Source organism: Rhinolophus sinicus, linkage group LG01 (assembly GCF_036562045.2).
Source record: "Rhinolophus sinicus isolate RSC01 linkage group LG01, ASM3656204v1, whole genome shotgun sequence".
In the NCBI taxonomy this organism is placed as follows: domain Eukaryota; kingdom Metazoa; phylum Chordata; class Mammalia; order Chiroptera; family Rhinolophidae; genus Rhinolophus; species Rhinolophus sinicus.
In genome coordinates, this window is record NC_133751.1 from 60,883,418 (window position 1) to 60,897,882 (window position 14,465).

The window sequence follows — 14,465 nt, forward strand, 5'->3', positions numbered from 1 at the left end:
CATCCACATGGCCCCACCCCAGTGTGCTTAGAGTGGACCCGGCCCCAACACCAGCCCCCGTAGATGACCAAAGGAGCAGTAGACAGTCAGCAGCAGGGTTATTAAACGTGATGGGTGTATTTTAGAGACCAGCATAGGCATAACACAGCTCAGTTGTTCTCAATCCCAGAGTAGACTTGTTGGCGGCCCCTGTGATGGAACTCAGTGGTCCTGCGCTTGTCCAGCTTCTGCTCTCCGCTCACGCTCGTGCTCCAGGGGATCCCGGGAGCGTCTGGCCGGAGCCTGCTCCAGACTGAGCTCTCACTGGAGTGACCCTGACTTTTCTGGCCTAGGGCTGGGACAGTGAAGTAGGCTGGGTCTTGCAGCCTGGACAGGGGGCCTGGCGATTCTTAGAGGACAAGGAGACAACTGCCAGGAGCCTGGGAGGAGCGCAGAGCCCAGAGCTGGGCACTTAGACGTCGGCTAGAGGCTGCTGAGCTTCCCTGGTAGCCCTTAGCTGGGGGTAAAACAGACAGAGCTGCACCTAGCAGCTCTGGCTCATGGAGACTAACATAAATCCTGCTTTTTGTATTTTCAAGCCATGTCCTCAGGGGGAATGAGGAGAGGTGTGTTCCTTTGGGGTTTGGGTTTACTCAGCATTTGCTGATCTCCCTGTTTGCCCAGCCGTGTGTTCCCTGCTAGGCCACAGATGAGAGGTCATTCTCGGCCTTGTCCTGGCCACCTGAGCCTTACCTGAAACTGCCTGGCCTGGGGCTGCCTGTCACCTCCTGGATTCCACCCCCTTTCCATTTTAAGGAACCCTCCCTTCTTTCCACCACAACTGGTCAGACCCTGACCACAGCTATCCTTCTGTGCACTTTATAGATTAATTAGATATAAGGCTTGGATTTAGCAGCTGGTAAGGGACCGTCCCACTCTCACCGCTGTCCTGTGTATGTGAACATCAGATTGGTTCAAACCCGGGGCAGGTAGGTTCCTCGCTTCCTGGGTCCCCAACTAGCTCTGGCCTTATAAGAACACATAGGTCCTCAGATACCAGAAAAGCAATTGCAGGTAACTGGAGTTTAGTTTTCTTAAGCTCCAAACTTGTGAACTCTCAGGCGATTTCAGGTGTGCTCAGTGGGGCTGGGGGTGCGTGTGTGAGGGGTGTGCACTTGTGTGGGGCTTGATCGGCTAAGCAGCTTCTCTTACCTCCATCTGAGGAAGTGGCAGAATTGGGAGGGGAACCACCAAGCCCCAGGTCCAGGAGGTGGGGAGGAGACGTTTTGGGGACTATGACAAGGAATTGTGTGTGGGGACAAGAAGAGCTTAGACTCATGGATTTTTGCCAGTGAATAAAATGAAATTGCAGTGTGCCCTCAGTACCTAGCATAGAGCCTGTCCCATAGGAAGAAGCCAGCTGTATTCACCAAAAGAAGGAAGGGAGGGAGGGAGGGAGGGAAAGAAGGAAGGAAGGAAGGAAGGAAGGAAGGAAGGAAGGAAGGAAGGAAGGAAGGAAGGAAGGAAGGAAGGGACTACTGAGTGACAATCCTCTCTAAAGCTGGTTGGGGACCCAGGAAGTGAGGAACCCACCTGCCCTGGGCAGTCAAACACAGGCTCCTTAGTGACGTATAGAGAGAAAGGAGCAGCAGCCTCCCCACAGCCCCGTTTCGGGAAGCCTTCGTGTTCTTATACTCCTCCTCTCTGTGTTCCTCTTCTCAGGGTTTTGAAGACCCCAAGGACAAGTGAGTAATGTGCCCTTCTTCATTCCTGCTGCTTCGGCCTGGGGGGGTAGCTCCAAATCTGCATGATAGCTCCATGGAGAAGGAAGCCACACAGTCTTGGCTGAGAGTGTCTAGAACCTACGACAGCTAGAGATGAGCAGCCTGGGAGGCTGGGCCTCAGCACTGCCCATTTATAATCTCTACTCCATGCACACACACGCGTGTCCACACACCTGCACACGCACATTCTGCAAGTGCGTGCGTCCACACAGGGCTGTGAGCCACCTGGCTGCTTTAACCGGGCTCAGGCACGCTCTCGGGAGCAGGTTTCATGATCCTTGGGTGCTGAACTAAAAACCCCATTTCTCAGAGTAAAGCCTAGTCCTTGAGTGGGATTAGTGACAGTCCCTGAGAACTGGCAAGTGGAGGAGGCCACTGAGACCCCTGTGCAAGGTCTGCACTTTGCTGAGAGCTGCGTGTGCATGTGTATGTGTGTGTGTGTGTGTGTGGCTGCCTCCACTTCCCAGTTCTCAGGGACTGTCGCTAATCCCACTCAAGGACTAGGCTTTACTCTGAGAAATGGGGTTTTTAGTTCAGCACCCAAGGATCAAGAAACCTGCTTCCCAAAGAGTGCCTGAGCCAGGTGAAAGCAGCCAGGTGGCTCACAGCCCGTGTGGCAGAAGTCACACCTGCCAATCTCAGCTTTCCTTCCTGGATGATGGTATAGCTGGAGAATGAAGAGCAGAGACTGTTAGCTGTGGGGGAGAAGTAACTAAACCTTTGGTAATAATTCATAGTAGCATTATTATGCTACAACAGTATATCAACAATCCGAGAACGCTTATTGTTAGTGAGGCCCTCCGGCCAGCGGCTCCGAGACTTTGGCAGTTTCCTACGCATGTATGTGGCTGTTAGGACGGGGCTTGGGCTTCCAGCTGTCCTGGTCACAGTTTCAGCTTCCCCACCCCTTATGAGGGCTGATCTTGGGTGGCTGTTGAGCCTCTGTAATGGGCCCCACATGCGAGGGCAGAGCTGTTCTCGAGTGGCACCCCTGGTGGTCAGCCTGTCTTGTGTGTGCACCTTTTGCTCACAGGAACGCCCAGGAAAGTGCAAATCCCGAGGACGAAGTGGACGAATTTCTGGGCCGTGCCATTGATGCCAGGAGCATCGACAGGCTGCGGTCTGAGCACGTTCGCAAGTTCCTCTTGACCTTCAGGGAGCCCGACTTAGAGAAGAAGGTACAGCACCCTGAGTGGGAAGGAGGCCCCCAGGCAGAACCAGGACCAATGGGAGGGAAACAAGGCCACAGGAGGCTCCCTCCCCTGTCTCCGTCACCATGGAAATAGCCTATCTAGTGACCTCAGTTTCCCCAGCTCTGATGCTATGCTATCCAGGAGGTGGAGATTTTACAGAGACCTTACCTCCTTGGTTGGAAGGGATAGATCTTAACCTCCTTGTGCCTCAGTTTCCTTATTTGGAAAATGGAGATATTTAGCATACCTACCTCAAAGGGTCATAGTGACGATGAAACAAGTCCATGTGTATAAAACATGATGCTTGGCACATAGTAAATGTTCAATAAATGTTAGTTGCTGCTTGCATTATTTTTGTTGTATTGTTATCATTGTCATTACCAGTGGACCACCCAGCTACACTGAACCTCCAAGTATTAAAGTTGGAGAAGCGGCAGTCAAAATCTCTTTGTCCCATCTCCTTACATTGTGACTGAGAGAACCGAAAATCAGAGTAGCTGCTCTACTAGCTGTGCTCTGGGCCACCCAGTGAAGTAGGGACAGAGCCTGCATCGGTCCCTGGTTCGGGGTCTTTGCTCCACATCACAAGGTCTCCCCAGTGCTTGGTTAAAATGAATGTGCTCACGTGACCTCACGTCATCGTCAAGTGAGGCAAACCAAATTAGGAGGGAAAACTGTAAGGGAACTACTCTGTCGAGCAGCAGTCGGTGGACCTGACATGGATTACCCTCGCTGGGGGCCTGTGCCAGCACAGCCTCTGCTTGTGCCGCTGGTTGGTACTATGGGAGGGGCCAGGGCTAAGAGTCAGGACCTTGGAGATGAGCTGTGACCCTGGACAAGTCTTGTGACCTCTCTGAGCCCCAGCTCACTCATCTCTGAAGTAGAAACAATAGCGGGCCTGTGCCTACCTCCTGGGGTGCTTGCGATGATGCTTGTAGACCTCGGCACATGTCCTAGCGTGTAGACGGTGCTTTGTAAGTTCAGCCATGATTCTTATGAATTACTCTCGCAGTGATCCGGTCTGCAGAAGGTTTCTGGTTTGACACAATTCACCCACTCTCCCCACAGGCAGCACCGTATGGTGAATAGGACTGGTTTCTCAAGAGCTAAGGCCAGCGCTGGTCTGCGGGTTTTCCTCCTCCTGGGAGTGGGCTGCCCGGGTGTGTCTGGGATGGAGCGGGGCTGGAGCGGACAGGGCCGGTGCCCCCGCCCCCTCACCCTGCCCTGTCCTCTCAGTACTCCAAGCAGGTGGATGACCGATTTGGTGCCTACGTGGCGTGTGCCTCGCTCGTCTTCCTCTTCATCTGCTTTGTTCAGATCACCATCGTGCCCCAGTAAGTACCCATCCTCCTGGCTCCAGGGGCTCCGGGAGTGGGAGGGGAGGTCATGTGGGAGAGCAGAGGTGGGAGTCGGCTGAACTTGCTCGGCAGGGAGAGAATGTTCCAAACGTGTTCTTGATGGGATCCAGAAGTCGGGAGTTTGACTCCTCCGTGACGGGGAGGCTGTGTGCTCTGGGCACTGCCTGACTGCACGGGAGACTCCTTCTCACCCGATCATCTCATCCCATTTGAACCCACACTACAGGCGTCTATTGAATCACCCAAAGTCTTCACCAGGCTTGTTTCTGCATGACCTTTGGTTCTTACACAAAAAAAATCAATACATCTTCAAAAGATAAACGTTTTCTGCTACTCTGGATAGTTCAAAGAATGAATTTCAGGTTCTGAAGGCCTTTCTCAAAGAGATGCTTCTGAACTTTTCTGAGAACTGGCTGTGTCGCTAAGAGAGGCCTGTGGCATTCCAGGGGACCACTCTGAGTGGGCCGTGGGCTTTTGGAAATGAAGTGTTTGTTAGCTAGATATTCACAGTCATGTCTAGGTGAGGAATATAACTGTTCTACATGTGTGCATATATGTCTATATATATGTCTAATACCGTGTTTCCCCGAAAATGAGACCTAGCCGGACCATCAGCTCTAATGTGTCTTTTGGAGCAAAAATCAGTGTAAGACTTGGTATTATATTATATTATATTATATTATATTATATTATATTATACCCGGTTTTATAGTAAAATAAGACCGGGTCTTATATTAATTTTTGCTCCAAAAGATGCATGAGAGCTGATTGGCTAGGTCTTATTTTCAGGCAAACATGGTATGTGCATACATAATTTTTAACTTTTAATTATGCAGTATTTCAAACACAGAGAAAATAATTAATATAATCAATACCTATCCCCTAGGTATAACAATTGTTAATATTTTGCTTTTTTTTCCTGATTTTTTAAAGTAAATTTTAGACACAAGGATGTTTTGCTCCTGAAAAGCTCAATACACACCATGTGAAGGGCATTTTCCTTCTTAACCACAGTGCCTTACATACCAAACAAAAGTCGCACCACTTCTCTACAATCATCTAATATCACATCCATATTCAAATTTCCAAAATGTCTTCTAGTCTTAGTTTATTCCTAGCCAGGTTCTACTCAAGACCCACTGGTTGTATTTGGTTATGTCTCAGAAGTCTAATTTAATCTAGAAGGAAATCACCCCAACACTTTCTGTTTTTCATTTTGAAATAATTGCAGACTTACAGAAAGGTTACAACAGTACTATAGTTTCTGTGCACCCTTCATCCAGTTTTCCATAATGCTGACAATTTACATAACCACAATACAATAATAATCAAACCCCAGAAATGGACACTGGAATGATACTGTTAACTATTAACTATTCTAACTATTCTACAGACCATTTCTAATGTCATCCGAGACCCCCCGAATGGCCTTTCTGTGGTCCAGCAGCCAGTGCAGGACCTCACATTACGTTTAGCTGTTGTATTTCCTTGGTCCTATCTAATCTGTGACACTCCTCAGCCTTACTTATCTTTCATGGCCTTGGCACTTTTGATGAGTACTGACTAGTTAATTTGTAGAATGTCTCCATTTGGGTTTGTCTGATATTTTCTCATGATTAGATTGAGATTATGTGCTTCTGACAAGAATCCCACAGGAGTGATGTTGTGTCCTCAGTGCATCATATCAGGAGGTACATGATGTTGACAGGTCTTACTACTCAATGCCTTTTATTTTTAATGACACTTGTTGAAAAAATGGCTCTTAAATTTGTATGTGCTGTGACTCTGTCAGGATTCCATAGGTGAAAACCAGGCACTGGCACCCAGCTGCACCCTGGTTATGCAGCCAGTGACCATTGTCCCCGCATGCACACTGGGCAGAGCTGGTGGGTTTGTGGGTTCTTACTGGCGTAGGACCCATTTTTCTGTATTGAAGTGGAGCTACAGCTATAAATAAGCAACCTAGGTTTTCTGTCCCATTGCAGCTGTAAGTCGTCTTAGCTTGGGTGCATAATCTGCCCCTTTGCCACTTTTCTTTTTCTGCAGCATGGCGTCAGGGCTGGGTTATCCCAGTTCCCTGCTCTGCCTCCAGCTGCTTCATTCCCTCCTCAGGCCACAGCTCCCAGTTGCTAAGACATTGAGGAGTTGCTAAGGCATTGACAGAGGTCATTCTCTAGCCCTCCTCTCTAGCGAAGCCTTAAAAGCTACTTTAAAGGTCTTTATTTCCTTCTGAAGAGAGTGCTCTCCCGTTCTTCTATTTGTTTAAGGCAGCTAAGTGCTGGCTTCTGGGGGAACCTGGAACAAAGACGCCATTTGAATGCGTCCCTACAGGTGTCCCCTGCCTTCTCAAGTCCTTCACTTGCCTTTAAACTGCTGACAATGCCTGGCATCTCCAGGTTACTCTCACTCCCTGAAAGGTGGGGTGATGTAGTGGGGTGTGCTGTACCTCGGCCAGCCCCTGCCCCCAGAGAGCCAGTGGAAGGTTCCAGATGGAAAGTCACTTGCAGATCTTTTGTCTGAGGATTCCTGTCCATGGTCGATGTTAAGATCACCTGTGATCTGCCTCTGAAAGGAAGGGTAGGAGGAGACCCCTGAATTTTTGTTGTTGTTGTTGCTGTTGAACTGACTAGGAATCGGAGAGCAAAACCTGAGCAGGACTTGTTTTGGGGCCTGGCAGTAGGAAGGGGACAAGGTTTAAGGACTGCCCTTCAAAGAGACACATCACTGCCATTTCTCGGAGTGGCTGGTGGGGATGACTGCTTATCAAATCAGTTTTCAGCCTTTATAGTTACTTATCAAGCCGTGAGTGGCTACTTGGAGGGAATAACCAAGTGATTTTTAAAATGGGCCCTTCCAAGCTAAATGACGAGAGTCTGTGGATGGCTAAGAATTAGGCAAAATACTGAGCAGGTGTCACCTGGTTCTTCATCGGGTACACCATAGGCGGCTGCTCGCCCTGGAAGTTGCAGAAAGGTGGCAAGGGCAGGAGCTAGACGGTCATGGAGCAGGGTCTTGAATCAGTTCCCAAGGCTGTGTGAGCCTTTCTCAGTGAGTCAGGGGCTAGGAAAGCCTGGGAGGTGGGTGCAGGGGAAACGGAGCAACTTCTGCTTCCTTCGCATGGGCTCTCAGAGCCCCAGCCCTCCAGAGCTGTAAGTTGGGCACTCGGAACCAGCAGTCTATTTGCTAGGCCAGGCCTGGGGAAGCTGCCGCCCTGTCACCTGGGCATGACATCTTCCGTCCTTGTCATCTTTTAACCCGGTCCACCCATAATTCCTCACCTTCTCTCTTCTTCCAGCTCCGTGTTCATGTTGAGTTTCTACCTGACCTGTTTTGTGCTGCTGACCTTGGTAGTATTTGTGTCCGTGATCTACTCCTGCGTGAAGGTGAGTCTGGCTGACACCTGAGCCCTTGGTCGCCATTTTCCCTCCCTTCCCAGCCCGCTGATAGGGGCCCTCCCAGCACCTGAGAGTCCCTGTTGGGATCAGGGGTGCGTGATGCTGGGTCACAACTGCTGACTGGTGCTGGCAGCAAACGAGGCAGTAGGGGGGTAGTCAGTCGGGGGAGCCTCATTGGTACTGGCTGTTTTAATTGGCCTTCGCAGATCTTTGCAACCAGAAGATAGTGTTGCTACCTCTTCTCTTCGTCCACTTGGTATGAGGTGGGATGCAGGAAGGCACTTAGCCCAGTGCCTGGCCTGAAGCCGTGGCCAGTAAACATTTGCTGAAAGAACAAGTGTGGAAGAGATCTCTCGACGCCCCCTTCAGTGTTCCCACGTGCCCTGGAATTGGCCCTGGAGGGGACCATAGAGATGATGGCTTTTGAGCTGTTCATCATATAGATGAGGAGGGAGGCCCAGAGTGGTTCAGTGTTTCAGACAGGGCCACACAGCTAGTAATGTGGGCATAAGACCCTGTCCTGTGTTTTTCTCCCACGCCTCCTCTTGGGCAGGCTGTGTCCCCCAGCCAGCTGTGTCTGGTGAGGGGACCTGACCACAGGCTGTTCTGGTCTGTTGTAGGGATTACTCAGGCTCCTGTTTGCCTGCCCCTCATTTCCTACCCAGTGGTTCAGGCATTCCCTGACAAGGTCAGCCTGGTCCCAGAAAGCACTCTGTCCCTGGGCAGGTGCAAGCCCTCTCCACCTTCTACTGCAACCATTTCTCTGCTCCTTCCTGACACTCGGAGCCAAGCCCCTGGGGGTGTGTGGGGGTGGGCCCGGCCCTGCCATCACTCCCTACACACTGTGCAGTGGGCACCATGTTCTTCTGGAGGGACTGGACGTTTGTCACCTCCAAAGTCCCCGTTCCCTCTCCACCCTCCAATGGGGTCCTTCATTAGGTTGGGCTGTTAATGGTTTTGTTTGTTTTTTTAAGACTTTTTTATTGGGGAAGGGGAACAGAAATTTATTGGGGAACAGTGTGTATTTCCAGGACTTTTTTCATTGGAGAATAGTGTGTTTTTTCCAGGACCCATCAGCTCCATCCAAGTCAAGTTGTTGTCCTTTCAATGTTAGTTGTGGAGGGTGCAGCTCAGCTGCAGGTCCAGTCGCCGTTAGTTGCGGCCCACCATCCCTTGCGGAAGTCAAACCGGCAACCTTGGGGTTGAGAACACGCGCTCCAACCGAGTCACCCGGCTGCCCAGGAACTCAGTGGCAGCTCAACTGCAGCTCGTCTTCATTCTAGTTGTGGAGGGCGCAGCTCACTGGCCCATGTGGGAATTCAACCGGCAACTCTGTTGTTCAGAGCTTGCCCTCTAACCAACTGAGTGACCCGTCCGCCCGTTAACTGTTTAAATCACCTGATGGTCAAAGTCTTGGTGGACTGATTGTCAGAACTGGAAGCTTTGGGAATCACCTGATGTGTTGCTGCCCTTCCTCAGAGCTGGTGCAGAAGTAGATCCCGAAGAGGGGCAGGCGGCCCGGGGTCACTTGGAGAGTTGGGCCGTGTGCTCAGCTGGTTGCTTCGCTGCATCATAGGGGTTAATCCTGTTTCCCTGCTTCTCCACCAGCTCCTTCCTCAAGGCTTTGTGTTCAGTCAGTCACCTCCTGGCCTTTTGGTCTTTCCTTTCATTGTCACCTCTCCCCCCACCCCCAGCCTGCTTTTCCACAGTGGGCAGTCCCATTTTCTTCCTCTTGTGGCTATAAGAGCACACCACATATTCACAACAGGCAAAAGGTGGAAACAACCCAAGTGTCCATCAACAGATGAATAGATAAACCAAAGTGGTGTACGCATACAATGGCACATTATGTACCCATAAAAAGGAATGGAGTTCTGACACATGCTACAACATCCATGAACCTTGAAAACATTATGCTAAGTGAGGGAAGCCAGACATAAAAGGACATATGTTGTATGAGTCTACTTACATGAAATATCTAGGATAGGCAAATTCATAGAGACAGAAAGTAGATTAGAGGGTACCCGGGGTTGGCAGGAGGGGGGATGGGGAGTAACTGCCTGATGGGTACAGAGCTTCTGTTTGGGGTGATGAAAGGGTCCTGGAAATACATAGCAGTGATGGTGGCACAACGATATGCACGTCATTAACACCACTGAATTGTACACTTAAAAATGGTTCAAATGGCACGTTTTATGTTACATGTATTTTACCACAGTAGTCAAAACCTAAGAAAAAGCACACCATAGCTAAAAAGGCCTCTTTTTTTTTTTCAGCTTTAAAAAACTTTTTTTTTATTGGGGAATATTGGGAAACAGTGTGTTTCTCCAGGGCTCATCAGCTCCAAGTCATTGTCCTTCAATCTTAGTTGCAGGGGGCACAGCCCAACATCCCATGCAGGAATTGAACCAGCAACCTTGTTGTTGAGAGCTCGTGCTCTAACCAACTGAGCCATCCAGCTGTCCCTCCGGCAGCTCAGTGGCAGCTCGTTGTCTTCAATCTAGTTGTGGAGGGCGCAGCTCACTGGCCCACGTGGGAATCAAACCGGCAACCCTGTTCTTCCGAGCTTGCACTCTAACCAACTGAGCCATGGGGCTGCCCTAAAAGGGCCTCTTAAACATTCTTTTTCTAAACCCCCAAAAGAATCTTTTTAAGTTATAAACAAACTGAGGCAAAGTCATTGTTTGATTGAGGTGGTTGTTTAGCCTATTCAAATCAGAATCAAAGCTAGGTGTAGTCTATAGTTTTTAAACTGGAACCTAGATTTCTCTCTTTTCTGTTCACTGCTTTGGTAAACCTGAGCCACACTGATTTCGTTTGGTTTATGTTCCCTGATTTGTGAGTGTGTCGGTTGGTGGTGGGGGGTGGGAGGGGGAAGAGGAAAGGGGAGGAGCAGGGAGGAGAGCCCCATTTTCCCACCTGCACTGGCCATTTTAAGTTACTATTTTGGTCTAGTGAATTCTTTTTGCCAGTGTTCAAGATTATTTATGAAAATCATTCCTGCCTCTTTTTGTTTTATTGAATGTATTTTGTAATCAACGTCACATTCCATAAGCTTGTTCTCAGTTCCTTTATCCAGCCCACTGATTTTTCTGGGTTCTGAGGAAACCCAACTTTCCTCAGGGGAAGGCTGGTGTGGATGGAATGCCCACCTCCCTACCCCCACCCCATCCGACCACACCACACACACACACACACACTCACTCCAACCAGGGGTAGCTGCTTCGTCCATCTTACAGATGTAGAGCTTCTGTAAAGAATTTGTTTAGGAAAAAAGTGCTCAGTGGCTTATAGTCTGGAACCTGCTGTTTGGGGCCAGTGGTTGAATATATTCTGGTACCTACCTTAGGTTTGTTCCTGGCTGTCTTCTTCCCTCCTAACCTCTTGATAAGCCATCTTCTCAGCATTTATTCACTTTCTGGAGAGTAGACCCCCTACCTGAGAAGTGTTTGTAGGATGCACTTGTCTTCCATTTCATTATTCTCCATTCCTCTTTCATGTTGTGCATTAACATGTTTGCATATTAAGACATAAAAGGGATAATTCTCCCTTTGGCATCCATGCACCAGGGCAGATTAGCTCTCCCTTCCACTAATGTGGGGACATCTGCCTGTCACTAAGCACCACTGCACCTGCTTGAAGGTGGACTAAGAGTTGATTTTATCACCTTTTCAGGTATTGCCATGAAGCCGACTGGACTGGAATTTTCAATGTCATTTTGTTTTCCCTCTGAAAACACTTACCCTTTATCAGACTCAGAAATTTTTCATTTTATTTCCACAGTTTCTCAGAAGTCGTGGCTAGTGGTTTTTCGATGAGATGCAGCCGTTCCTAAGTTATCCCCACCTGGTATAGTCTCCATAGAGCCAAAGCCAGGCAGTTCTGTCAGACATGGTTTCTTTCTCTATTTCATTTACTTTTCCATTTCCCCCCAAATGACTTGGAATGACTTTCTTAAATTGTCCGTATTTTAACCTTTTTGAAGGGAGAACTGTGAAGAAAGTATAGACTGAATTAGTTGACTTAGTCATCTGCACTGTCTGACAGGGAGTAGTTTCTCATGTCCTTTTTGCTGGAAGGTTTTCCCTTCCTACTAACTGAGGGCTGGTTGTCTTTTTGCCTTGGGCCTGTTTGGTCTTTCCCTGATACAGTTGGTCCATTTCACAGCCGGTCTAGCTTTCTCAGTGAGGCTAATTTGGTGCCTTGGTCTTTAGCTTGTCCCAGCGTCCTGGCCCCATGTCCAGAGAGCGTCAGCTGCCCTCTAGAGCCCACCTGCCGTCTGTGGGAGGCCTGGTCCTTAGCCTCGTCCTCTGAGCGCTTCCTCCTGGTGACGCTGTCTTGGGGCGAGTCTGAACCCCTCACACATCACTTCTCCCTTCCCTTAGCATTGGTGCTGCCTGGGGCCCCAAAGCTGCTTTTCTTTTCTTTCTTTTTTTAAAGATTTTATTGGGGAACAGTGTGTACTTCCAGGACTTTTTTTTTTTTTTTCCAAGTCAAGTTGTTGTCCTTTCAATCTTAGTTCAGCTTCAAGTTGTTGTCTTTTCAGTCTTAGTTGTAGAGGGCGCGGCTCAGCTCCAGGTCCAGTTGCCGTTGCTAGTTGCAGGGGGCACAGCCCACCATCCCTTGCGGGACTTGAGGAATTGAACTGACAACCTTGTGGTTGAGAGCCCACTGGCCCATGTGGGAATTGAACCGGCAGCCTTCGGAGTTAGGAGCACGGAGCTCTAACCACCTGAGCCACCGGGCTGGCCAGAGCTGTTTTTCTTAGAGAAACCATGCTAAATCCCTCCCTGCCATCACACGTGGTCCACAGACTCAGAGAATCTCAGATTGGAAGGGACCCAAGCAGTGAGGCAGCCCAAACACCCACCTGAGACTGGATTCCCTCTATGATAACCCTGCAAGGGGTGGGCCAGCCTCTGCTTGATCACTTCTAGGGTCGGTGAGCTCACTCACATCTGAGCACAGTCCCTTCCTTCCCTCTTTGGCCAGCTCTGACTGTTCCACCTTCCGGTGGCTTCTGCCCATTATCCTGTGAAGCAGCCCAGGCCTACCCCTGACAATGCTGGCATTTTTGCCACCACGACCCAAATGGGTAGAGGAGGGTGCCTCCCTCCTTTCCCCACATGCTGATCTGGTTCCCCTGTATTTACTATGGCTCATTAGCACATCCTTACTCAGAAGGCCAGACTCCTTTCCTGCAGGTTGGGACTTGGGTATACAGATAGGCCCAGAAGGAATACTCAGCCACATAGTTCTGTGTGTGTATGTGTGCGTGTGTGTGTCCATGTGCGTGAACACACGTGCATGCATATGTCTAAATCTCCCTCATCATCCAGGCTGCTGGCTCCCTGTTAGCTTGCATCCCAGTGACCCCTGGAACCCGATTGTCTGAGCTCCAGGGAACTGTGACCAGAGCTTTTTCTAGTCTCCGTCTGCTCTGTGCAGTCACCAAAAAGCTTCCTCTCCTCTCCCCGCAGCCTGAGTGCGGCTAAGTCCCACCTTGCTGGCTCTCCTTTCTACCTCTCACCCTGACTGCTGTCCACAGTATCTAAAATAGGGGCTTACTACATACACTACCAGTACCTCTGCCTCGTAAGATAGCTTCTGTCCTGGGAGGACCTTAGGAGTCCCTCACTCACCTTTCCACCCATGTGCTCAGGATCACATTTTGTCTCTCAGGGAAAGGTTGTGTCATTGCCAGACATATGTTCATTTGGGGTGGAGAAGTCTTTGTTCCAGGAGGCATATCTTAGGTTCCTTCTGTGGCTTTTGAGGCAGGCAATCTAGGGTCCAGATCCCAGCCGTGCCACTTTGAGCTGTGTTTCCTGCGCCTCTATGGTGGCTTTTTATTACATCTACTTCAAAGATGAGGAAAATAAGGCTTAGAGAGGTTGGTAACACAGCTTTCCCCTGGAGGTCCTGGAGCTAGGAACACAGCTCCTGGAGCTAGGAAGTGGTATATAGCTGGGATTTAAACCCAAATGGTTCTTGACTCCAGAGCCTACACTCCTTCCCCTCCAGGACACTGCCTTCGATAATATGTCCAGTTGACCTCTAAGAGGCCAGGTGATGAGAGCCTGGTTAGCTTCTGCCTGCCTTGTTAGGCCTCTGAAATTTTCTTATCTTTTAAAATATTTTTCTGAAGTAGGAGGTACTGCCTCTTTTTATTTGGTCCTTATCAAAAAGCCTGTTTTCTTAAACATTTTGCCTTCAGGTTTCATCACCTTCTTTCATCTCTTTGACACCCTGGCCCCACATCACATACCAGGAACAGGGCCCCAAGGAAGTCATTGATTTACCTGGAGACTTTCAAAGAAGCCAAGATCAAAACTGTCCTTCACCCAGTCATGGTTTATTATGTCCCCACTCCTGTTTTCATATTGAATTGATTTGAACTAATTAGACTGGGAATGTACTGGTTTGGAATTTTTTTTAATTGATTCATTTTCTGAGCTCTGTTTGTGACAAGCATTGAGCAATTGATTTGCACAGATACAATGTCCAGCCATTAAAAATATGCTCTCCAAGATCAGCTTGCCACTGGGCCGCAGCTCCACGAGGAGACTCTGTCCCGGGTGAAGAAATTTGTCATCACACTGGGGTTAGTAAAGGTGGGATTTAGGGTCAACACTCAGATGAACTTTCTGACTACAGGAAATAAGGGCCTCTACAAACCCATACCAGTGCAGTATGTCAGATCTTTTGGAGACTTCAAAAAGCAGCAATTCCTGGGTTCTTGGTTCTTGCTGAGGT

The 14,465-nt window shown here is 49.3% G+C and overlaps 1 protein-coding gene across 2 annotated transcripts in view; it reads left to right on the forward strand.

The window, feature by feature from the left end:
* ADCY5 (adenylate cyclase 5) overlaps window positions 1–14,465 on the forward strand; it is a 152,779-nt gene that overhangs the window by 114,007 nt on the left and 24,307 nt on the right. For both annotated transcript variants that reach the window (XM_019738973.2, XM_074330825.1), the window contains exons 9-12: window positions 1,702–1,724; window positions 2,797–2,941; window positions 4,193–4,290; window positions 7,610–7,697. In XM_019738973.2, the coding sequence (XP_019594532.2) occupies window positions 1,702–1,724; window positions 2,797–2,941; window positions 4,193–4,290; window positions 7,610–7,697 (354 nt within the window). The remainder of the gene's footprint in view (window positions 1–1,701; window positions 1,725–2,796; window positions 2,942–4,192; window positions 4,291–7,609; window positions 7,698–14,465) is intronic.